This window comes from Gymnodraco acuticeps, unplaced genomic scaffold (genome assembly GCF_902827175.1).
Source record: "Gymnodraco acuticeps unplaced genomic scaffold, fGymAcu1.1, whole genome shotgun sequence".
NCBI classification, from domain to species: Eukaryota; Metazoa; Chordata; class Actinopteri; order Perciformes; family Bathydraconidae; genus Gymnodraco; species Gymnodraco acuticeps.
The window spans coordinates 394,059-421,141 of record NW_022992101.1 but is presented as its reverse complement, the minus strand read 5'-3'; the positions used below and the strand labels follow the sequence as shown (position 1 = coordinate 421,141).

The window sequence follows — 27,083 nt, the reverse complement described above, 5'->3', positions numbered from 1 at the left end:
TATGAGGACCATTTTGAGTACTCCTTTAAATGGCCAACATGGACAGAAATGAATTTAAAAGTCAATGTACAGGACAGGAAACCTGACAAATGTTTTAAGACAGACATGGAAACATATTAACCAATCCCTTTGTGTTTGGTTCACTGAGCAGTAGGCGGCCCGATTATATATGAACCAGGTTTTTAAAACACATTAACAGCAGAAAAATGTAAAACGGGATAGTACATGACAATGTTCTGAGAGAACACCTAAAGGATATAAGACTAATGTATTCAAATTGTATAGTATACAAATAGATTGGGTTAGTGCTGTCTCATTTAGATCCTCTTCTAATGGGCTTGTGCACAACAAGCCAATCATAAAGCCACATGCACGTCTAATACATTGCATGCAGTTAAGTGTTGTATTTCATTCATTGGGCCACCTGTGCTACATAGATGTTGTGCTCTTTCATAGTGTGCACACATCACCAGGGTTCAGCCTTGGGTCAGTGTGCTGGGCTCCCATCATTAGTCTGATAGGCAGGCTGTGAAGGGATCTAATTGGTCAGTCAGTGAGTGTAAAATGTGTTGTATACACATGAACAGAAGACAGCCTCATAAAGTGTACAGTGAAAAGGTTTGTCAGAGTGCAGAGCTCCAGGATGGACGACACAAAGCCTGCAAGTGGCTGGGCATTGGACAGAATGTGACCTGGGCATTGGCACATACCGCACAGGAAATAATGTGCATTTTCAATATACAAACTCATCCCAATTTTGTCGTAAGTGTTTAGGCTATGTCATTAGTGCTTCAAATACACTCCACACACAAACACAAATCCCACAAGGTGGTCAGCATGGTCTAATTGCCTTGGATTGGCTGAGGGTCGTGACAGGGCTGCAGTGAGGGGGCCTTGTTGTGAACAAGGGCACACTGAGGGTCAATTGTCCTGCTAGTGAATGGCCTTTTTCCTTTGGTACACAGTAATGAACAAGGAAGGGTAATTATTTTCCTGCCCAAAGTGAACTCTCCTCCCCTGATGTATTTACGACCAAACATGAAGTTCATGGTTCGTTAGGATGTTTGATTATTCTGTTAGCTCTTTGCTAAAGCAGTTGTTTAGAATGGAAACGGAAACATGTATATAGTTTGCTATTTAGATTTACATCTCCATTTACTTAGTTACTTCAGTAATTTAATACCAGATTAGTAAGCAATATATTACTGCCTACTGTGGTTCAAAGTTTAAACTCTGACCACAGCCAGCCTCACTTATACTCCTACATTTAAGGCTGGGGCTCAAATGCAATACTTTTTTGATAATATTTGTTCCATTTACTAAATATATCTACTCATTCTTTACTTTATATGGATGACTAATCCCCTATACTATATATGGATGACAAATTACCTCTTCATGGACTGAAACACGTTTACAAGGTTTTAACTCGTATGGTAAACCATTCATTTTGAGTTTTAGTTTGGTTCACGTTTGTTTAAATGTATATTTTGTTGTACTTCTCAGGCTGTGTGAAATTTGATTTTCATCATTGTTTTAATTTGTTATTTTCATTCTTTCGGGTCCTACATTTTTGAAAGGGAAAACTCTGTTGAACCTTTGGCAACAACATGCCTTTTCAAAGTATATTTAGTATACTAGTACATTTGTATATAGTCATTATATATACATATATATAGATATATATTACCATGCTACACCTCAGTTGATCTCATATACTTGTAAGTGTGCCGAGCTGGGTAGTAGCATGGCACTATAGTGCTATAGCCTATGGTAGCTCACAGTTGGACACTGATGGGAAAGGGGTGCTGTCACCAATAATTGATACTTGGCAAGCAAGATTATAGATAGTGTGACGTAATCTGGGAACTTTAAGAGTATTACACTTCTGAAGTTGTTTTAATATTAGTGTTCATGAGTCACATCGTGATGAAATGCTTAGTTATGGATACCTTTTGGACTCCAGCTGCTCCTTTAGTTTGCTGTACATTTCTAGCACTGAAAGGAAGACAAGACGGGAAACAGGATCAGTAACAGGATCGGTACTTGAAGCCATTCACTTTACTCATTTACTGTGCATACAAGATAACACATGCTAGACTAAAGTGTCTGACCAACCCAAGACAGGAAGTTATATTAAAGTTTATACTTTACTATTAACTCAAAACAGTGGCTAACTAACAAGTCTACCGTAACAGGAGGGTTGTCTGTCTGGCAATACATCTGCATGCCTTTGAGCAAGGCACCAGATATCCACACCGCTCCCCTGGCGCCTTATAATAGTTGCACACTGCTCCAAATATTGGGATGTGTTATATGCAGGGACTAACTGAGAATGTAGGGTTGATTAGAAAATAATTCATTTCAAATCCTCTATTTCCACTAAATACTATATACATTCCTACCTGCACACATACATGGACTCCAGTGACGTGCGGTGAGGTTCATGGCTGGTGAGGCACTGACTCTTTCAGAGTCAGATTTACAAATATTATATTTTGACCTTTATCGAAATATTCGGTTATTTTCAAAAGCTTTTTTAGTCTGATGCTTCAATTCATTTTAAACAGACTGTTCAACAAAAGAATACCCAAAATCTAAATATTGGATTGTTCTTTCTTAGTAAGATTCCATTTGCATTACAATTGGGGTCTTACCTTGACTTGAAGATGAAGTCCATGCTATCCTTCTGGACAACAATCTCTATTACTTTTTTGTAAAAGTCCTCCTTATCTTCCTCTAGTTTCAAAAGTCTAGTTTGTTGTTCATGTCTACCGTCCCTGCGTAGAATAACAGTAGCAACAATAACATGTGGGCTCACTTGCGCCCCCTTCAGTGCGGCAGAGGTTATGGCTGCCTCCCCTGGTGCTTTTTTCATTGCCGTTGTATGAGGAGACCAGCGGGCCTAAATATCATATATACGTGAAATAAGTTATTTAGAGACCATGGATGGCGAGGATAAATGTAATAAAGCGATCTACAAATATTAAATTGGTGACATTCAGTGAGATGGCGCAGGCATGCGCTTAGGGCCCGCTTTCCAGACAGTTTCTGTGGGGTGACGCATTCTGAGGTGAGGCAGGCCCAATCCCAAACCACTCCCTCGACCCTACCCCTCCGTGACGGAGTGAACTCAGTCTGTAGCCACACTTGCAGCTCAACAAGGCTCCCTCCTGTCAGATGGAGGGAGTAAATACAGCAGCAAGCTTTGGGACGGCCTCCCCTCTCTCCGGCAGAAACAGGAAATGCCGTAACTGTATGTAACAACGGTTTCAAATCAGCATCTCTTTGACAAAAAATGTAAATGAATAACTCAAATAAAACTCCAAACATCTTTCATTGTGTTACTTTTTTTGCAAAGCTCTTTTAGTTTTAAACCTGATGTTTATAAGCTTCTTAGTTTTTGCAATAGTCTGTAAATATACACAACTTTATAATAAAATGCACACATTTACCTTTTTCTAGACTAAACACAGGTACGATCCTAAGTTAAAACATATGAGGCTATCATGAGGTTGTTAACATCGCAGTTTATCAGCGGATGTTTGCTGGAATTACTTGTTAACAGCTTGTTTCCTGACGGACACACACAGCGTTGAGACCGGTCAGGTAGAGAGTTCTTATTATACATCCATGGTAGAGACCAAGCCCCCAGGAAGTGCGCCGGACTCAGATGAAAATATTCGTGGTGGCCAAACGGCAGTACTACATTTCCGTTTGGTTGCCAGGCCCGGAAACACTTTTTCCCATTGACTTACATGGGGAAAGAGTGGTCTGTAAATCGTTGGATAATTTTTTTAAAACTAAATAAACAACCCAGTATGAACACTTGTATAGATCTTATTAAAAACATTCGTTCCTCAAGTTGTAAAAATGTGCTAATAACGTTATTCTGAGAGTTATTTCCCTCTGCATTATGAACGCGCATCTAACCCACGGGACCGCGCTGCCCGGCACGTTCATGTTACGTGTTCAGCACTACATGAGTTGTACCTTTACCAATGGATGCACAATAAGAACGGATCCATATCGCCTTACTGCCATCCCACGGAGCTGTAATAATGGATATATTGCACATGTTTGCTGTAATTCATCATTTGTAAAATATTATACTACATGGGCTGTATGATTAAATCTTGTACCGTAAATGTTGTATTAAATAAAGTTAATATTACCGACGTTAGATTGACGTCCCTGTAGCTTATTATTGCACTAAGAAGCTTATTGCACTGTATATATATATATATATATATATATATATATATATATATATACAGTGCAATAATTATTTCATGCTAAATGAAGCTCTGTTGCTTGGATATCACTAGATCAGCTATCATACTGAATAAATATTTACTGTGAATGTATGCAAAAATGTATGGCATATGGCTGTCTAACATAAGTTAAATTCATTCCTCACTTATTCTGACAATGTACTTAACCCCAAATAAAATAACCCAATAAAAAGAGTTGTTAAATAATAGTGAAGTCACGTTGTAATAAAAATAACTCATCTCTCTCGAGTTTTCTTTTTGAGCTTTGCTAAAAGCCACTGTGTCAAGTGTCCATCTTGGGTTGCCGTCCGGAGTTGTCCAATATGGCGGACCATCTCGCACATGCGCAGTACCGATCGGGCAGGGGACGGATCGGGTAGTGACACCCCACAGTAACTGGCTTGAGCGCACTCACAAAATAAGTGCCCGCGTTAAATTAGTGCCCGCGCTCCAGCCAGTTACTGTGGGCTTACGTGAGGCAGAGCTCGTCCCTGCCTCACTTCTCATCGCGACCCGTAGTTGTAGCGGAGCTCGGCAAATTTGCTGATTTTGACTATAAAAAGCGATTGGAATCAAACAGAAATCACATTTACAACACAGATCAGTGGAGATATTTTATTATTATTTAGTTTTTCTTTAGTTGTTTTTCCGTTACATTGGAGTATGACAGGTGAGGCCCTGCCTCCCCTGACTGCACGTCGCTGATGGACTCCAGTGGCACCCTAAAGTCACATAGATGACTAACTAGAATAAAGGGACCATCATCTTGACACACATGCAGCAGTGGTACCTGGTATACAGAGCTGCAGCTTCTCCACAGTGGTGGCCATGTTCCTCTGCTGGATGCGGCAGCGAATCACCTCTTCTGTCTGACACGTCACCTGAGTGCAGGAACACACAATGGAAGGAAACGATGAGAGAGAGGCCTCCACTGTTCACCACTGGGTTAAAGAACGGTCATGTGTAATGCACAACTGTCTTTGCACAACAAAAAGCACACTTGTTGTCCTCAGCACATTTATGCATACACTTATAAGTGGACTTACCTCCCTCCCCGACTCCTGTAGCCTTCGATTAGTGTCCGTCACCTGACCCTTTAAAAACAAACACAGACAGTTTAAATGTAGACTCAGAATCTCTACATTTATTTTGTCTTTGCTCCGCCTTTGGTTCCTACAACTTTCTGTTTAATGTCAAAACATATATTGTCTTTTTCCTCTGCTATATGCTATAGAACTATCCTATAAAAACAACAACAATGAACCAGAGTTTCCGTTAGCTGGTATTTACTGCAAATCTAAATCTCTCCGGTCAAAATAATTTCCCTTTAGCACAATACCGCATCAGTTGCGCCACTTATGTGACAGACAAGAATAGTCAATTCTAATGTCTAACATTTAATGTGGAGAAAGAGATGTCCTGTATGGGTTGATTGTGCGTTGATCTGTTGGTAATGCCTCCGGTGGGCCAACCCAGTCTCATGGCATTTCGTGTTCACCAACACGATTTTTAATCTATTGATTCGTGTTCACCAACACGATTTCCCCCTTTTTTTCGTGTTGCACAGTACGATTTTAAAAGCAATGTATTTCTACTGGTAATGTGTTTCGTGCCTGCAGCACGTCTTTTTCTCCGGTCGGGTCGTGGAAGACCGGAAGCTGTGTGGTTCATAAAAATATGTTCTTACTCAATATCAAGCCACAATTATTGCTTTTATTTTAAATCGTATAATTTCGGACTTTTGTTGCCGTCTGTGAGGAAAAGAAATGGGGCTCAGAGCCTCAGAATACTGAAATCTGTATTTTTTAAAATCTTTTTTTCCTTCTAATTTGTTATTCTTTTCAAAATAACACACTGTTATTTACTCACCAATAACACACAATTATCCTTAATTTTATTTATTGGTTTAATTCCATAATCTCGGGCTTTTTTGGCATCCGTCAGGAACTGAATTTCAAAATAAAATAACCGGAAACAGATGTAGGCATTTCGAGCGATTACCCAAGATCCTCAGCTATGGTTTAAGCTCGCTGATTGGATGTTTTAGCCGCAATGCATGCTGGGATTTGGTGTTTATATGATATGAAATCCGGAAAACATTTTAAAAGAATAAAATAATACTTAATTCCGAGTGTTCTTGCTTTTCTCTTTGAAAGTCATCACATACCGGCATTGTAATACACGGTTCGGCTGCATTACATATTACACATCTGCCGTAGTTCTTTATTTATAGAGCCCTGATGAGAAGACCTTTGGAAAAACTTGAAGAAATGCCGCCGAAACTGAATACTTGACATGGATCATAAATATATCAACAATTAAACAACATCTTCAATTTCTCTTCACACAATACGTCTCCTTGCAGTATCAACAATAATTTGGCTGACTTTTACATTTGATCTAATTCATATCCATCTTCTCCCGCTTATCCGTGGTCGGGTCGCGGGGTTAGCAGTTCCAGCAGAGAGCCCCAAACTTTATTTTCCCTGGCGACATCAACCAGCTCTGACTGGGGGATCCCAAGGCGCTCCCAGGCCAGCGAAGAGATATAATCCCTCCACCTAGTCCTAGGTCTACCCCTTGGTCTCTTCCCAGCTGGACGTGCCTGGAACATCTCCCTAGGGAGGCGCCCAGGTGGCATCCTAACTAGGTGCCCGAACCACCTCAACTGGCTCCTTTCGACGCGAAGGAGGAGCGGCTCAACTCCGAGTCCCTCCCGGATGACCGAACTTCTCACCTTATCCCTAAGGGAGACACCAGCCACCCTGCGGAGAAAACCCATCTCGGCCGCTTGTATCCGCAATCTCGTTCTTTCGGTCATGACCCATCCTTCATGACCATAGGTGAGGGTAGGAACGAAAATGGCCCGGTAGACAGAGAGCTTTGCCTTCTGGCTCAGCTCCCTTTTCGTCACAACGGTGCGGTAAAGCGACTGCAGTACCGCTCCCGCTGCTCCGATTCTCCGGCCCATCTCACGCTCCATTGTTCCCTCACTCGAGAACAAGACCCCGAGATACTTGAACTCCTTCACTTGGGGTAAGGACTCATTCCCTACTTGGAGTGGACAGTCCATCGGTTTCCTGCTGAGAACCATGGCCTCAGATTTGGAGGTGCTGATCCTCATCCCAGCCGCTTCACACTCGGTTGCGAACCGATCCAGTGAGTGCTGAAGGTCGCAGACCGATGAAGCCATTAGAACCACATCATCTGCAAAAAGCAGTGGTGCAATCCTTAGTCCACCGAACTGCAGACCCCCTCCCCCATGACTACGCCTCGAAATCCGATCCATGTATATTACAAACAGGATTGGTGACAAAGCGCAGCCCTGGCGGAGGCCAATCCTCACCTGAAATGGGTCCGACTTACTGCCGAGGACCCGGACACAGCTCTCACTTTAGGAGTACAGAGATTGGATGGCCCTCACCCCATACTCCCGCAGCACCTCCCACAGTAATTCCCTGGGAACTCGGTCATACGCCTTCTCCAAGTCTACAAAACACATGTAGACCGGATAAGCGTACTCCCAGGCCCCCTCCAGGATCCTTGCGAGAGTAAAAAGCTGATCCGTCGTTCCACGACCAGGACGGAATCCGCATTGTTCCTCCTCATCTAATTCATAGATAGGTTATATTTAATTTACACCATAACGGTGCACAGCTGATATAAAAGGACTTGTAGTTTTTAAAGATATTACTGATTTTCTTTGAATGTAAGAATGTAAATACTGAGTCTTAAATAGTATAGCAATATGCTGTAAAATTATGTGAAAGCATGAATAAAACTACACATCTTCAGATGTTGTACATATAAGTGTATAAGTGTCCTACACTAATAATACAACGTTATTATGGCTGTGTGTACCTTGTGTGCACCGCCTAGTGGTTAAAGTACGTTATTGAATTATTGTTTTTATGTGTTATATTTGATAAAAAAAATATTAAGAGTACATACTTTCATAGGGGGAAAGTAGAAGGTCTGTGATAGAAATATAGAATATAAAAAATCAAGAAGATACTATAAGTGATCTCTACAATAAAACAGTTTAGTGCAGGATGTACAAAGATATTATTAGGAGGAGGTGCAAAACAGAAAAACAAATTAACCTTTATTTAAACATTAAATACAACTTTAGATTAAGGTCTTCTTTTAAATAGGAAAAAAACGTTGGGGGTATCTATCTACAGATAAATATTAAGCCTGACAAAGTACTTAACGTCTAATATATTGCTTTCCTGCAATGTTAACTATGTTGAAGTACTTATTTTAACTGATATTATACATATGAATTATACACTTATGTATGTAGATAGTATAAGAAATGTGCAGAATATGACAGTTTAATGGTGGAGGTATACACACATATTGATACTGTAGATGTCTTGTAATGCGCTGTTGAGGAACCTGTGACCCAAGATTTGTATTCATTGCATACACCGCAGTTGTGTATATGATATGTCAATAAACCTTTGAAAATCTTGAAATCTTGAAAGGGATGTGCAAAATAGCCATAATATACAGTCTTTAATTAACTATTAGTAGAGAATAACCATCCATCCATCCATCCATCCATCCATCCATCTTCTCCCGCTTATCCGTGGTCGGGTCGCGGGGGTAGCAGTTCTAGCAGAGAGCCCCAAACTTTCCTTTCCCTGGCCACATCAACCAGCTCTGACTGGGGGATCCCAAGGCGCTCCCAGGCCAGCGAAGAACAACACGAAAAAAGGGGGAAATCGTGTTGGTGAACACGAATCAATAGATAAAAAATCGTGTTGGTGAACACGAAATGCCATGAGACTGGGTTGGGTGGGCATGTAAACAAATGCATAATGCTGCGCTATACTTTGCGGCCTCACCTGGTTGCATAGCAACACTTATTGTTAAGGTGTCTTGATAAGCAGGTACTCATATCATTAGCTAGAACTAGCTAGATCTGATCAATATGGACATAAACGTGAGTAAAGTCTAATCTGACGGGAGAGAGAGATCAGCTGCTGCTGACGAGTCGACACGCAGCTCTGCATGATCACATGCAGCGGTGAGCGGAGCAAAAAACACACTTCAGGTTAGAATATCACACGTAGCTATTTTAAATTACCTCTCAAACTACCTAAACTAGTTATAGATATGTTTAGTTTTACTGTCGGGTCACTCATTACTGGATCCGCGAGCTGCATGATACTGACGGGCTGTCAGGAGAGGGAGAGAGCGCTCCGTTTATTATTCCCGTGTTATAATAAATTACTGTACACTTTTGAATAATGTTAATCTACTATAGGCCTGATTAGTTTGTTTAATATCGAATCATATTAATTTGTTTTAAAGCTCAATAAATAACAAAGAAGACCTTTGACCGGCACTTTTCTCATTTTGTCCGGAAGATTTAAATTTTAACGGACATGTTGACCGGCAAAAAAAAATTCTAACGGAAACTCTGCAATGAACACACAGTGTAGAGAAAGCCGCCTGATGCCATAAAGATTTGCTACAACACCAAATATATATTAATCTGCAGCAGAAAATAATCCCAAACAAATGCACCGCTTCCTCCGGTTGGAGCAACATTTGCTACAAAATACAGCATTTAGCTGTTACAGTATTTACTTAAATATATATTGAATATACAAAATATTTAAGATTTTGGTTTTTAGTAGTATACAATGGGCTTGGGTGACTGAACTCCATAGACATTGACCGATTTATACATTGTTGGATTTTGTCCTTACATTATATGTGTGACTTAAAGGGGGAAAATGTCATAAAAACCAGCCATATCTTTTAAAAGTTGCTGCATGTAGAAAACAAAAACATGGCCGAGGTTGAATTTGAAAGCTTATCATGAGGATATCTTGCAATGTTTCATCTATAAATAAGGGGTCTTCCTCTCATTGGTATTAAGGTAAAGGTGGTGAAAATATGTATTCATAATGAGACGTTCAGGTTTCTGTGACTCATCACATATCTTAAAGACTCTAAAACACAAATACTGGTTTATTGACATTCTTGAATGGCTCCATGTTAACAAAACCAATTAGAATGTCTATCCGTCCTTCCTCCCTGTCTGCTCCCCCTCTTCATGCCCTCTTGTTTCCCTCTCTACCTCCCTCACTGCAGCTGCTCAGCCTTGTAATCAGCTCATTGTCCATGAAGGGGGAAGGACAAAGGCTGGCAAATTCAGATTAACCAGGCAGCGAGGACCTGAACCCATCGCCGGTGCACTGGGCCTTTCATGGGGTTTAATGACTTGTGACAGGCTCTTTCTCACAGATTCAGTGACAAACTTCTCGATTCTGGATGAGGATTTTTGAACTCTCGGCTCTTGTCACACGGCTGAGAGCAGTGACCCAATTGACCAGTCGGCTTTCTGATGACAATCCTTTCAACAGTGAAGCTTCCAAACGAGGGGGGACCGACCAAATAATCAATGCTTCTTTTTTCCTTATTCAGGCACGCAGCACCACAGCAGAAGTGCTCGAGAGCAAAGAGATAATTGATGTTTCTAGAAACGTACCCAAGACTGTTATCTAATACAGCATAATGTTGCACTGGTCAGCTACCAGGAAGTAGAACCAATGACATTTCATTACAGGACAGGGTCTTCCTTAGGGTGGGAAACCATAGCCTATATAATGTAAAACAAGAAACCTTTCTGTCGCCCTTCGTGTTTACTGAAATACACACTCATACAGAGGTATTTCAGTTTACGCGGGAGAGGCCCTTCATTCATCGAAGGTATCTTCCTCTCCAACTTTGTTTTTACTTCTATAAGTAACTTCGATGAAGGAAGCCATTTGTTATGTTCAAGAGTTAGATGTTTTCGTTATTTGTGTTACCATGTTAAAGTCACCCAGGGTTTGCAATATAGAAATGCTAAATATACTTAGAAACAAATGCAAGAGTACAATGTAATAACTCTGAATGTTAAGGATTACTTGGAATTTAATAGTATGGAAGATATTTCACCAAGTGTTTTATGGGCGGTACTTAGAGGAAAACTCATAATGTTGTCTTCAAAAAAGAAAATCAGAAAAGAGTAAATGACTTAACAGTGAAATTGAAAACATTAGCCTCCTTAATAGGCGGAGTCGGCCACTAACGTCTCGACAGTGATGTCAGAGTCTAACTCCCGCCTGCTCCAGCCTGATCCAAATAAGGGCAAAGAGGCGGAGCCGAGGCGGGACCTGCTGCCACCGAGCTGGAAGTTCCAGAGCTAGCTCAGGCTAAGAAGCTAAGCTAAAGGAAACCTTTATACAAAAATACATGAAAAGTTATATGTTAGGTGTGTAGGGTTACAGACTGCTTAACAAGCAAAACATAGAACTTAAATTGGTGATGCAATGCTGTAATATAAAAATGGGACAGTCAAAAAGCATAGGTGTTTTAATGCCATATTCACTTAATAACGCATGAACAACTTTTACATACCAAGCAGGGCCATATCCAGGATTTCCTAAATACCGAGGTCCAAACATGCTAGGGGGGTATACCCCCCCCGAGATTTTTGGGATTTTCATGATCTAGTTAGGTGCTTTTTAAGTCCTGTGGGGGGTCACACATTGGATAATATATTGATTTCAAACCATGTCAGTGTGCTGCAGCATAAATTATTTCTGAAAGTGTAATGCATAAGAATCAGTTGATTGTTACTATTAATGATCTGGACATGCAGAAGAGGCTAAAATGATCACAACACATTGTCAACATTCACTTTCCATGTCTCTCTCCTTTCCATAACCTGCAGCCTCTCTTCCATCGTCTTTAGTCTCTGTCTTCTTCCTGTTCTTTACTCTCTCTGTCCTCTACTCTTTCTCCTTGTTCAATCTCTCCCTCGTTGTTCACTTTTTGCTCCTCCTCACTTGTCGCTCCTGCCAGTGAATTAAAAGCAATTCAGCCATTTAGTTCATTTCACTTGTTTGTTTGCATTTTTTAAAATTATTTAAATCTGTTTTGTTTGATTCTCAAAAGAGAACAAAGATGTAAGCAAATGGTGTTTTATACAATTGTATGTTATTATGACATCATAACTGCAATAGATGTATGTTGTTTTAAAAATGATACCTATTGTCTATATTGTAAATGAAGACTATTGTTATAGATGGATGGATGGATGGATGGATGGATGGATGGATGGATGGATGGATGGATGGATGGATGGATGGATGGATGGATGGATGGATGGATGGATGGATGGATGGATGGATAGATAGACGGACAGACAGATAGATAGATAGATAGATAGATAGATAGATAGATAGATAGATAGATAGATAGATAGATAGATGGATGGATAGATGGGGTTATTAAGCCTGCATTCTTTTGTGTGACTGTACCTGCAGTTCCTCCCTGACTTCCATCACTTTCTCTCTCTCTGTCCTGTCTCTTCCTTACCAACGCTGAGCTTCGACTGACGTAGTTATTTCATTATATCTGAGTCAGTGTAAAAAGAAAACAATACAATGTTATATCTTCAATGTTTTTCTCAAATTGAAATGAAAGCATTACAATTAGGGCTGTCAGTCGATTAAAATATGTAATCGCGATTAATCGCATGATTGTCCATAGTTAATCGCGATTAATCGCACATTTTTTATCTGTTCTAAATGTACCTTAGAGGAATATTTTTCAAGTTTTTAATACTCTTATCAACATATGAGTGGACAAATATGCTTTATGCTAATGTTTATTATCATTTGAACAATGACAAATACCCTCATGAATATTAAACAACAACCTCTGAACATTACAAATATTCGCCTCAATTCAACCTGGAACCTCTCTCATACAATAATACAATACAAATGGTGTGTGTGTGTGTGTGTGTGCGCGCGCGCGTGCGTGTGAGTGTGAGTGTGTGTCTGTGTGATGGATCGTTGGAGCTATGTGCAACTCAAGGCATATGCTCGAACGGGAGCTGCCTGGACGCTGCAATCATGTTGCGCACTATCCGTGCTGAGTGTGCTGACTTTTCGTACAATGTCCCACTGTCTGGCTACCTGCATAAAGTCAAGTGCTCGGCGCAGTTGTGGTGAAATGTCGCTCCTCTGTTTTCATTTAAACAGCTCCATATCCATTAGCGCAGCTAGCTAGCACTAGATGCTAACAACAACAATGCACGTAAGGTCTCTCTCTCGCTCGCTCGGGCCACACATACACACACCCTCCCGGTCCTCCCAACAGCCAGTCGGTGCCTGCCGGTGAGCGTGGAAGTGTGGTCTGCCACAAGCGGGCGGCAGGAGCGGGGCTGTCAGCATGAGCTTGTAGATGGTATTTTAAACTCGATGCACTCTGAAACTACGGGGCGGCCGAGGAAAAAAAATACGCGTTAATCGCGTTAAAATAATTAGTGGCATTAATTTTTTTTTGCGTTAACGCGTTATTAACGCGTTAACTTGACAGCCCTAATTACAACTGTGACGGAGCGGGTCACAGAGTGACTGACTCCGCCACTGACAGCCGACACACCAAACATTTCCTGCTCTCTTCCGTCAAATGAACCATGCAATTTCTTATTTATTTTTACTTTTGTTAATTATGGGGAATGATTGTGTTAAGAGGTGGTTAACCTGTTTATGTTTGGGTCGGATTTTTATCTTGAAATGTGGTTTTGAGTTGATTGTGTCACCTGTTGACGGTGAGCCTGTGGGAGGGGCCATGGGTTCAAAAGGGACGGTGTTGGTTCCTTGTTGGTTTTTTGGACTGTGTCACTCTGAAGAATGTTGCAGTGAAGGCAACAGCTGGGACGTGTTCGGGGGTTTGTTGCAGAGAAGGCAACAGCCAGAACACGTTTACTCTGAATGAGTGATGGACGGCCTGTTTTTGTCTTTTATTTTGTTTGTTTAAGGTATGCTGGTTCGTATATTTTTTGTTTCTGATACAAATAAAGTTTTTTTGGAGCTTAAACAAGTGACTAAGCCATGTATCGAATGGACGAATTGAACCCCGTCACATATGGTGTCAGAAGTGGGATGGCTAGTCGGAGGAAGCTGGGCGGCGTTGCGGAGCGGCGAACGGGACTACGATCAGCAGCAGGAGGAGAGCGCGGCTGCCGGGTCGGAGCGGGCATGGGAGACGGAGGACGAGGATGAGGACGGGTCCTGGGTGGGCCCAGCGGCTCCTGCGGCCTCGGGGTCGGCCAGTGGAACAGGGCGAGAGGGGTTCCTGTTGGCAGAGCTTCGGGACCTACGGACTTCTGTTTCGGTTGGTGATCCGTATCTTCGGTCGGACTCCGATGGCCGGCCTGATCAGCCGGCGCCTGGGTGGAGGCACTGTGCGGTGCGGAGATTCCACAGTGCCAGTGCGGTGAGGACATGCAAACTGTTTGTTGCGGTTTGGGACGCATTGCCAAAGCGTGGAGGTGGCTGTTTGCCTTTCCAGGTTGCCGCACATCGCCAACCTTGGGGAGGGAGAGGATAATGTGACGGAGCGGGTCACAGAGTGACTGATTCCGCCACTGACAGCCGACACACCAAACATTTCCTGCTCTCTTCCGTCAAATGAACAATGCAATTTCTTATTTATTTTTACTTTTGTTAATTATGGGGAATGATTGTGTTAAGAGGTGGTTAACCTGTTTATGTTTGGGTCGGATTTTTATCTTGAAATGTGGTTTTGAGTTGATTGTGTCACCTATTGACGGTGAGCCTGTGGGAGGGGCCATGGGTTCAAAAGGGACGGTGTTGGTTCCTTGTTGGTTTTTTGGACTGTGTCACTCTGAAGAATGTTGCAGTGAAGGCAACAGCTGGGACGTGTTCGGGGGTTTGTTGCAGAGAAGGCAACAGCCAGAACACGTTTACTCTGAATGAGTGATGGACGGCCTGTTTTTGTCTTTTATTTTGTTTGTTTAAGGTATGCTGGTTCGTATATTTTTTGTTTCTGATACAAATAAAGTTTTTTTGGAGCTTAAACAAGTGACTAAGCCATGTATCGAATGGACGAATTGAACCCCGTCACATATGGTGTCAGAAGTGGGATGGCTAGTCGGAAGAAGCTGGGCGGCGTTGCGGAGCGGCGAACGGGACTATGATCAGCAGCAGGAGGAGAGCGCGGCTGCCGGGTCGGAGCGGGCATGGGAGACGGAGGACGAGGATGAGGACGGGTCCTGGGTGGGCCCAGCGGCTCCTGCGGCCTCGGGAACGGCCAGTGGAACAGGGCAAGAGGGGTTCCTGTTGGCAGAGCTTCGGGACCTACGGACTTCTGTTTCGGTTGGTGATCCGTATCTTCGGTCGGACTCCGATGGCCGGCCTGATCAGCCGGCGCCTGGGTGGAGGCACTGTGCGGTGCGGAGATTCCACAGTGCCAGTGCGGTGAGGACTTGCAAACTGTTTGTTGCGGTTTGGGACGCATTGCCAAAGCGTGGAGGTGGCTGTTTGCCTTTCCAGGTTGCCGCACATCGCGAACCTTGGGGAGGGAGAGGATAATGTGACGGAGCGGGTCACAGAGTGACTGACTCCGCCACTGACAGCCGACACACCAAACATTTCCTGCTCTCTTCCGTCAAATGAACCATGCAATTTCTTATTTATTTTTACTTTGTTAATTATGGGGAATGATTGTGTTAACCTCTTAAGCCCCACGGACCCGAGCTCGGGTCCGAAAATGCTATATATGTAGCAACAGTGCTATATCTGAAGTGTCATTCATGAAACTATTAATATTCCATACCCATCTGACCGGAGGAAACTTGGGTTACTGACGATACGAAAACAATTATTTTTTTCGAAAAAGAAGTCTCACAAGAAGCCTCTAAATGACCCCATGTCAAAAACGGGCAATTGCTATGTCTGCTCATAACTCACAAAAACGATCATTTATAATTCATCCTTTAACAATAATTTTTTTTTTTTTTATGGAATGAATACCTATAGTGATAATTAAATGTTGTACAATGATTTTTACAGTCTGGTATCTGAAAAAGGTTAAATGGCACTGATGGAACCAAATGTACCCAAATGTGCCCAAACCTTAGTCCGCTTGGACTTTTTTTTGCTAAATCTCTCTAAAAAGGTCAATTCTCACTTGTTTTGCCTCAATCTTGATACAGGTACTTATTATATGTTGTACTTTGGATTCCTAAAGCTTTTAGGCTACTAACCCATCATTTAAGGGTGGTTTTCACTATAAGTAATGGGTTTTATTTGGGCGGAAACAAAAATGTACACTTTTTGACTATGTTCCATCTGGATTTACTCTGACACTGAAACATCTTTATTGATTCTGACACTTCTACATCCAACTCACAGATGTGACCTTGCTTTGATAAAATAAATTATTCATATAACCCTTTTAGAAGTTAAGTTATAGTCCTTTGTTTTGGGCATGTCATTTTCAAGCCTGAAACCTGAAAAACAGGCTTGGGGCTTAAGAGGTTAAGAGGTGGTTAACCTGTTTATGTTTGGGTCGGATTTTTATCTTGAAATGTGGTTTTGAGTTGATTGTGTCACCTGTTGACGGTGAGCCTGTGGGAGGGGCCATGGATTCAAAAGGGACGGTGTTGGTTCCTTGTTGGTTTTTTGGACTGTGTCACTCTGAAGAATGTTGCAGTGAAGGCAACAGTTGGGACGTGTTCGGGGGTTTGTTGCAGAGAAGGCAACAGCCAGAACACGTTTACTCTGAATGAGTGATGGACGGCCTGTTTTTGTCTTTTATTTTGTTTGTTTAAGGTATGCTGGTTCGTATATTTTTTGTTTCTGATACAAATAAAGTTTTTTTGGAGCTTAAACAACCGACTAAGCCATGTATCGAATGGACAAATTGAACCCCGTCACAACAACGTTTGTTAAAAGGTAATCCTTCTGACATTGGATGAATGTAATTAACTGTAGCTCTCTAGCTAGTTTATTCACGCAATGTAAACCAAAGTATAGCCTATAGCTGCAATATAAGTTAGTGTGCATGTTGTCGGACGTCCACTGACTAACGTAGTGCGTTCACACTGGATCTGCTGGTCATATGATGTCCTGATGAACAGAAACACAAGCTCAGATCTCTAGATACTTCATCACTCCTCCGCTGCTCCGATACAAGTCCGGGGGCCTTTCTTATTTCTCTAATTTCCCCTCCTCGACTCCTCGAATCCTCGGTCCTCCGTAGTGACCCGGAAATGGATTTCACCGCGCCATGTTGAAGGACATCTCCTTTCTCTAAATGCACATCGAGGAGCGGACAGTGTGAGCTGGATTACTGGTGTCGTTTCCTGGTTGCTGCGTGGGGTCTCAGGCTGAGAAATCCGCAGAGCTGCGGCTGAGAAAAGTTAATGCTGTGTGTGTGTGTGTGTGTGTGTGTGTGTGTGTGTGTGTGTGTGTGTGTGTGTGTGTGTGTGTGTGTGTGTGTGTGTGTGTGTGTGAGGAGCTCCACGGAATGGTCCATTTGGACCTGGGTATGGTTACGTCACCATACTCAGGAAGAAAAAAATGGAAAACGAAAAATGTTCAAGGAGGCGTTCTGGGGCAGCACAGACACGTCTTCTCTGTGTTAGAGTTTTACTCGCTACAGGGTGTACTTTGAGGGTGTGTGACTCTGCAGACCGTTTACATGCAGGAAAACCTTCATAACACACAAGGGGACGGGTAATAACCAGAGAAGCATGACATGGGACCTTTAAGTATATTTTGTTGCCAATACTTTTGTACTTTTACATGAGTACAATTTTGAATGCAGGACTTTTACTTCCAACAGAGTACTTTTACAGTGTAGTATTGCTTCTTTACTTAAGTAAATCAGTACTTCTTCCACCTCTGGGAGAAATGTGGCACAGTGAAGTAAAGTAAGTAAAGATGATAATGAACTTTTTGAACATAATGGGAGCGTGCATACAGGCTGCCCTTTAATTGCAACTAATAATAATATAATATATGTGTATAGTGCAATAATGTTTATTGCAACATAAAGCCCTCTGAATGTGTCTGAAACATTGAAGCCTATGAACAGAACACTATTAGAAACATTTATTGTGGGTATTGGAATTAATCTTTCACAATAACTAACCTTATACAAATGTAGTGGATTATTTAAAGTTATTTAAGTTAAAATGCATAAAACAGTTTCAGACTTAATAATGGAAAAACATATTTTATTTGTTCTTTAGCTATCTAGTTTGTAAGAACATGTGGCCTATGTATTGTGAGTGGATGTTGTCTTGCAGAGCACACTGCCCTGCTATATGAGCTCCTGGCCTCAGTCCTCTTTACAGTGAGCTCTCTTACCATCAGCTTCTCAGCGTCAGCGCGGACTTTCAACAGCTCTGTGATGGCGTCTACGAAGCCTTGGTGGTGGAAATTGCACATCTTTTCAATCTCACGGTCATGGTTCCTTATCCTGGCATCCAGCTTTTCCATGAAGCGCTTGTGGGCGTTGGGCTGGTCATCGTAAATAGATCTGAGAGAGACACACGAGATGAGGAAACAGGAGCGGAGAACGAAGAAGAAGGGGGTAAGGTGGGAAGGGAGAGATGGAGAAAAAGAGAAAACTGTCAGAACTGTTGAGCTGACACTATATTGTTGCATGTGCATTTATCAGTGTGTGTTATAGTGTGTGGATATGTAGTATTTACATTGTGGCAGATTGTATTATTATTAGGGCCGGGACTCGATTAAAAAAATTAATCTAATTAATTAGAGGCTTTGTAATAAATTAATCGAAATTAATCGCATTTTTAATCACATATAAATATTTGACCTGAGAACAGTGAGAAGCAATTTCACATGGATTTTAGTATACCATTAGGCGCATTCACACCGCAGTACTTTTCCCACAAAGGTTCATGAGAATTTAGTTCATGAGAACTCTTTGAACCTGGGGGTGGATAAGGCAAATGAAGCCGCTGACGTCACTTCTTCTTCTTCTGCTTTGGGTTTACTGGCAGGCCGCAAACCACTTCACGGCGTATACTGCCGCCCAAAGTCCCCGGCCGGGAGTCCCCGGAGTTGGGGACTGGCTTCAGTAGAAGCTGCTGGGACTCCCAGCAGCCTTCCGAGTAAATCGCCAGAACGCCGACACCTCCTCATCTCCACCGCTCCCATGTTTTATTTTGTGTTGCCATAAATTAGTCTCTCTGCGTTTCTGCGCTGGGCTAATGCTAATAATGCTAATGCGAGGATAATAAAATTCACAAAACTTTTTGGGAGTTTTACGGGGCGTGGTTTGCAATCCGCCCAGCCAATCAGAAATATAGCTCTTTTCTCACAAGAGAGCCGCACGAAAGTCCCTGCTCTCTAGCAGCTCTCTGCTCTCTAGCAGGGACTTTCGTGGGGGTAAAAAGGTTCTCATGAACTAATTTTAGTACCGGCTCTTTTTGGTGTGAACGCGATAAAAGAGGCTAACGTCCACGCTAGCTTCCACGCTAGCTGCTATATGTTTTGCATTGAGGTGATACTTGAGGCTTGATGTGCTGCGGTGATATGCGAATTCCTTTTTGCATAATTTGCACACAACCGTGCTCTTATCGACGCTTCCATCCGTCCGTTTTTTAAAACAACCACTGTTGTTCACTGTGGTTTGTTGTTGTCTGAAGTCATGAACGTTAGTTGGTGCTCCAGTATAATCGGTACGCCTGAAACTCATCCAGTGAGAAACGTTCCGCGGTGCAAAAATAAGTGCGATTAAAATGCGTTAATTTTTTTAACGCGTTAATTTTTGTGTAATTAATTAATCTTAATTAACGCGTTAAAGTCCCGGCCCTAATTATTATGTATAATAAGCACTGAAGGCGTAGCCCCAAGAAGGCTCACAATTATTTTAAAGATGGTATTTCGTAAACATTTTGATAAGCTTTAATCACCCTTTTATAAATACTAATTCTTAAAGAGAGAATACCTTAGCTTTAAGTCGAGTAAATCTACATTAAACGAGTTGAAATTGCATATTTTTTTCTCTCACTTTCATGACAATAAAAAACTTTTCCTTCTCTAAAATACGTTTTCCAGTGTTAAACTTACAAATATGGCTTACAACTTTCTTCATTATATCAACCCCAATATATTTTGGCTTTGGTTGTAAAATAAAAAAGCCCTGAAATGTTTAAATAGCCTTCTAACCTAATACTTTGGCGCAAAGAATGTTAAAACAACTCATTCTAGAGCCAAACAAATGGATACAGAATAAAAACATGAATACATATATATATATATATATATATATACACATACATATATGGCCTTTAAGTTAGAATGCTTTTGATTTAGAAGGGTTGATGAATCAGGATCCATCAGACACAGTCTTTGAGCCCTCAGCCTTAACTACCGATAATTACCCTTTCTTTTTTCTGGAGTAACAGCTCCATCTAGTGAAACTGTAATGGAGTGCTACATTCATGAATTGATAATAAATAATATTATATTAGGAATGATCACAGTGCTTTTGTGTAAACATCCGTCACAGATGTAGATGTTATCCGGAAAAAAAATGACCACAGGTCCCATGTGCCTTTTAGCGATTTCAGGAACACACTGATGAGGAGGAGGGTGGGGGGGGACAAGGCAGGCTATTCGTGACTTCCAAAGTATTGAATAATACAATGATATGGAGTCACACACACATGTGATTTACCAGAAAAGTTATCTGCTGACTTTGTTTTATAGATCTGTAGCAAATATTGAATTGAATTTCAATAATTAAAAAGAAAACTATCAAATTAAATATGTTCATGACGTTCTTTTTAAAAGTAGAAAATGGATCCAGATTTAAGAAGAAGGTTTGAATTTTCTTGGAAAGCACAAATCAAATGAATACTTTTGAAGTTAGGCCTTTGGGATACACATTGGGATGATACTTTTGAAATGAACAATTTGAAAGAAAAAACTGTTTGACATGTTTGTTGTTGTGTCTGACAATAACGAGCTAAACACACCACCTTCTTTGTGTTTAGAAGTACAGGTTAAACATTCAACTAACTATGGTACCGTAGTGTTATGTGCAGGAAAACAATAACAAGTAAACATATCTTTACACTCATATACTGTGTAACATTGTGTCATTTTGACAGTAGGCTGTTAGGTAAACTTTTGCAAGCCATATTGTAATTTAAAACAGTATTATTAGCTGCATAAAATGATCCTGGTCCACACCATCAAGCTACATCACCTTACTCTGTCTAGCAACCCAAAAGGCTGAAATTGATAGTGCATTGTCAAAAGGGAGGGTGGCGCGTGGCGCAGTGGATTAGTGTGTTGGTGTTGGGATCAGGGGGTCACAGGTTCACACCCCACTGCAGTCAGCATGTCGTTGTGTCCCTGAGACACTTCACCCCAAATTGCTCCTGTGGGGATTGCCACAGTATTTAGTATGTAAGTCGCTTTGGATAAAAGCGTCTAACAAGTAATGTAAAAAAAAAAACATATGTATTGGGGCATTAGTTTGTTAATGTATTGAAACCTTTAAAGAAAAAGAGCAGAGGCGATACGTCACGATTCACGCAACATACTTTGTACGTAGCCGTTGCAGTCATAAACCAGAACAGCATATCAGACACACATTTTAACTAATGCAGTCAGAACAGAGTTGATGTCAAAGTTGAGTAGTGATTACCCCAGTTCTGTTCACATCAGTAACTGTTTTTTACAAAAGCACTGTTTATTACACGTCATTTCCATGCAGCCTTTTCATAACAAAACACTACATTAGATTATTTATACAACAAAGTCTTTGTACAGTTAAATGTGCCAAACCTGAAGACAAAGGTTCTAGTGTTAAATCACCCCACACAGGCCGAACTATGTAATGGTCAGATAACATAAGCAAATCAATGATGCCTTTAACTGTCTCCCCCCTTTCCTTTCTATAACTGGCACATATTAAATGTGGAGGTGTGTGTCGTATCAATGTTGGTTTTTTGGAGGGGAGTGTTCCCTTCTGCTGTTCAAAGAAGATTTTTAGATGAGGTTGTCGTTTTCTGCTGTACCTTTATCCTGTTGAAGGATAAGGCACTCACAAAAACATGAATAGCATAATTTGCTGAAGGGTATTTTATCTGGAACTGTGGGTCATTTCTGATAAGCGCTGGTGGAAATCCACAAAAACACAGGTGCGGCCTGGAGCACCTGGGCTACTTATTTACATACGTTTTACACCATCACTCGCACAGAAGTCATAAACTCAAACCATGGCTAGCTGTTACCATGTAAGTGGTAGGTTGTATTAGCATGCTAATTGAAGAGTTATTGCTAATAATTTTGTATTGTAAAATATATATTGTATAAATGTTGTTTACTCCAAACTCTTTAGTCTGCAAACACACAGCAGCAGTGTGTTACTACGATCTACTCTGTAATAGGACGCCAGAGTTGCAACAAGTCACTTTGTGGAATTTCTCTCACCTAGATATTCCACGATTAACTTTGTAAGTGGTATTATTGCAAAGTGGAAACGTTTAGGAACCTCAGCCACAAAGTGTCAGACCACGTAAAGTTACAGAGCGGGGGTTTGCCGAGTGCTGCTGAGGTGCATAGTGCCTAAAAGTGGCTAAAGCTCTGTTGACTCAATAACTGCAGAGTTCCAGCTCTGGCATTAATATCAGCACCAAAACTGTGCGCCGGGAGCTTCATGGGTTTTCATGGCCGAGCAGCTGCATCAAGCCTTACATCACCAACACAATGCCAAGCGTCGGATGGAGTGGTGTAAAGCACGCCGCCACTGGACTGGAGCAGTGGAAACGTGTTGGGTGGAGCGACCAATCACGCTTCTCTATCTGTCCTCTGATGGACCAGTCTGGGTTTGGTGAATGCCAAGAGAACGTTACCTGCCTGACTGCATTGTGCCGACTGTAAAGTTTGGTGGAGTAATAATATGCCTCTTGTCCAACTTCAGTGTCTGACCTCACAAATGCTCTTCTGGATGAATGGGCACAATCAGGCCAGCTGTAGAGAAGACCCTCTCAGCTGGAACGGAGGTATAGCATGTATATAAGTTTAATTTGGCATAGTTTGACCTCTACACCGCACTCACTAACCTGGTCGAAATATTTCCACACATTACTCCTTTTTGACGCCATGTCTGTTGTGTAGGACTCTTCTTAGAGTGTAAATAATTACCGGACTATGACTGGTAAAATATGTTGAATACCGGCAAAAGTAAATCTCTCCTGTCAAAATGTCTATGTACTTTGCCGCCACACACGGTTGCCAAGCAGCGCTTATTGTTGTTTAGGCTGGCCACTCATGTGTCACGAGTGTTGACAGGGGGCGGGGGAGCACGCTCATGAACTGTTAGCGCCGGAACCTCGCAACGGCTGCGGAGCACATTTGCGCCGCATTTGGTTATAAGATGAGGTTTGAGTCTGCGTGATCTGCGTGTAGGGAGGGGCAGCAGCCATATCATTAGCTAGAACTAGCTAGATCTGATGGATTTGGACATAAACGCGAGTGAAGTATAACCGGACGCGAGAGAGAGAGATCAGCACCTGCAGCTCTGCCCGCTGTGAGGGACCGGTGAGCGGAGCAAAACACACCTTTAGACGTCACCTAACACATTTAGCTATGGCACTGTCGTATACATTGAATTATTCAATTTGATAATATGTAGTCAACTTAGGCATCCGTCCCAAAAAAATAAAAAAATAATTAATAACTGATATTCGAATACCTGAATAATTATTCGAATACCTGAATAATTTCGAATGTTCGATGAATCGTTCCCATCCCTAGTGCAAATGTATTTAGTATCCTATCCATGTGAACGTGATTTAAGTGGGGGGGGACTTAACCTAGGGGGTCTGGGGGCATGCTCCCCCGGGAAGATCTTTTTTTTAAATATTGAAGTTAAAAGCATCAATCTGGTGCACTTAGAGAGCAAAAGGAAGAGATCTATGGGTACATCTTTCAACACCCATATGAAACAGAACTGTAAGCAGATTTTTCTTTTTGGATATTTTACAAATCACTCCCCTTTTAAACTCTATTCTTGTTATTTTTAACAACTTTTGTGTTACTGTGATATAGTATTTTATACCTGTTTTTCATTTAGTCTCTAATGTCTCATTAATAACTATAATGATCATATCAAGGTGTGCCTTAACCTCCTCACTGAACTGAGGTTATTTGAGCCTGTCAGGAGAGAGCTCTCTTCCACCTGGTTGTAGAAAAGCTCTTTAAATTTGTTAGCATAGCTAGCTAACCAGATGCTAATAACAACAGATCGCCACTGTGCTTACAACTAAAGACACAGCCACGCAAACACTGCAGCATGTGTATGGGTACTGCAATATTTGAAGAGCTGGAGCGGCGTTTGCCCCAAAACGAAAACTCTTCGGTTCTCCACGAATCACACAAGTCACCCAAATCAGCGTTAAAATAGCGGGAGGCGCCGAAAAGCGACTCATTTGCATCACTGCTACAGTATATAGTGTATATTGGTTTGTTTCCAAATATTCAGTTTAATTGTATATGAAAATATGTAGAACTAAAGCTGAGGGAATGTGTACAGAGTAGCGTCTTAGGATTGCAAAACATTCATTTATTTAGTGGGAATAATGACACAGCATTCCCACTATCTGTTATGCTACGCACAAAATTCTTTATTATTCCACCGAGATATTTTGCGCTGCTTCTTCTCCCACATTGAACATCGCAGAAACTCTGTTCAAACATCAAAACGGTCAGCTCGGTCGGGAATCAATGGCTATTATTGGCATTATTGTGTCGGCCACAGGCAGTCGGACAAATACATCACTCTGATTGGCTGTTCAGCTAGCGAAACAGTGCATGAGAAGCGAAACGGTTGCTTGAGAATGTCTTCCACAAGCAACACTCCAATGGCTGATAGCTCAAGTACCGCACGAAACATGTTTTCGATGGACGAGAGTGAAAATGGATCACACACGCTATTTGTTGTTTGTTTATATCACGTAGTCTGTTCTTCTTCTCTGTCTTCCGGTTGTTGCCTCTTTTGAATGACGAATACACACTACTGCCGCCTGCAGGTAAGGAGAGTTATTGCAGTTCGTACGTGCTCGGCTGAAGTCTTTGCGGTGTGTTCCAGTGCGACACATGGCCAAGACGCAGGATAACACGCCGACGCAACAGTCGGCGTCAGCGAGTTCTCTGGTGACTGCTTGGTGTGTCAGGGCCTTTAATGGAAGAGTTTGAAATCAGACAGAGGTGGAAGAAGTACTCAGATATTGTATTTGAGTAAAAGTAGAAGTACCAGAGTGTTACTCTGTTACAGTATGCATTCAAAATGTTACTCAAGTAAAATTAGAAAAGTATTATCATCAAAATATAGTTAAAGTACCAAAAGTAAAAGTAGTGATTGTGCAGATTGGTCCATTTCAGAATAATATATATGATATGTTTTGGAATGATTGATCATTAAAGCATAAACCTTTGATCTCTGGACACGTCGTTAGCTCAAATATAAACACCTATGTCATGGAACACCAGGGCTCGACATTAAGGACTGCCCGATGGCCCGGGCCATCTAGTATTTAGCTCGGGCAACGAAGCCTCACCTGCTGGTTGCCCGCTCGGGCAACGAAGCCTCACCTGCTGGTTGCCCGATCGGGCAACGAAGCCTCACCTGCTGGTTGCCCGATCGGGCAACGAAGCCTCACCTGCTGGTTGCCCGATCGGGCAACGAAGCCTCACCTGCTGGTTGCCCGATCGGGCAACGAAGCCTCACCTGCTGGTTGCCCGATCGGGCAACGAAGCCTCACCTGCTGGTTGCCCGATCGGGCAACGAAGCCTCACCTGCTGGTTGCCCGATCGGGCAACGAAGCCTCACCTGCTGGTTGCCCGATCGGGCAACGAAGCCTCACCTGCTGGTTGCCCGATCGGGCAACGAAGCCTCACCTGCTGGTTGCCCGATCGGGCAACGAAGCCTCACCTGCTGGTGGCCCGATCGGGCAACGAAGCCTCACCTGCTGGTGGCCCGATCGGGACTAACATATCTATAACTAGTTTAGGTAGTTTGAGAGGTAATTAAAATAGCTACGTGTGATATTCTAACCTGAAGTGTGTGTTTTGTCCGCTCACTGCTGCATGTGATCATGCAGAGCTGCGTGTCGACTCGTCAGCAGCAGCTGATCTCTCTCTACCATCATATTAGACTTCACTCGCATTTATGTCCATATCGATCAGAACCAGCTAGTTCTATCTAGCTAATGATATGACTACCTGCTTATTAAAAGACACCTAAACAATAAGTGTCGCTATGCAACTGGGTGAGGCCACAAAGTATAGCGCAGCATTATGCATTTGTTTACATGCCCACCGGAACCCCGAGGCATTACCAACAGATCAACGCACAATCAACCCATACAGGACATCTTTCTCCACATTAAGTGTGAGACATTAGAATTGACTATTCATGTCTGTCACATACTCTTCTTGTCTGTCACATAAGTGGCGTAACTAAAGCGGTATTGCTCTAAAGGGAAATAATTTTGACCGGACATTTTGACCGAAGAGATTTAGATTTGCCGGATCACGGGAACTTTGACGTCGCCATTTTGTGTGCTTCGCAGATGCGCTCGGCTCCTCGGGTCTGCTCGGTCAGCTTCCGGATGAGGAGGCATTCGTTCGACCAACTTACAGTAGATAACATTACAAACATTTTTAACAGGGGCCATAATAGTGTAAATAATGTTTGTTTTGGCAGTTATAACTGAATGTAATGTTTTCTACTTTTTTACATCTGGGAAGGCATTTGCCTTCATCAGATGGAAAGTGTCTTGACCAACAACTTAAGTATTTATTAGGGTATGCAAGCGAGCAAACACAAACAAGAACAAACAAACAAGTGAAATGAAGAATCAAATTGAAATTGTACAATACAATATTGTGGTGGTTCATCTTATAATTCAGTCTAGAGAATGCACCAGACAGC

At 42.0% G+C, this 27,083-nt stretch overlaps 1 protein-coding gene across 1 annotated transcript in view; it reads right to left on the bottom strand.

The window, feature by feature from the left end:
* Window positions 1–27,083, bottom strand: part of LOC117537663 (exocyst complex component 6-like) — a 70,087-nt gene that overhangs the window by 28,431 nt on the left and 14,573 nt on the right. The window contains 4 exon segments of the mRNA XM_034202968.1: window positions 1,953–1,998; window positions 5,065–5,155; window positions 5,321–5,368; window positions 18,473–18,644. Of these exon segments, the coding sequence (XP_034058859.1) occupies window positions 1,953–1,998; window positions 5,065–5,155; window positions 5,321–5,368; window positions 18,473–18,644 (357 nt within the window).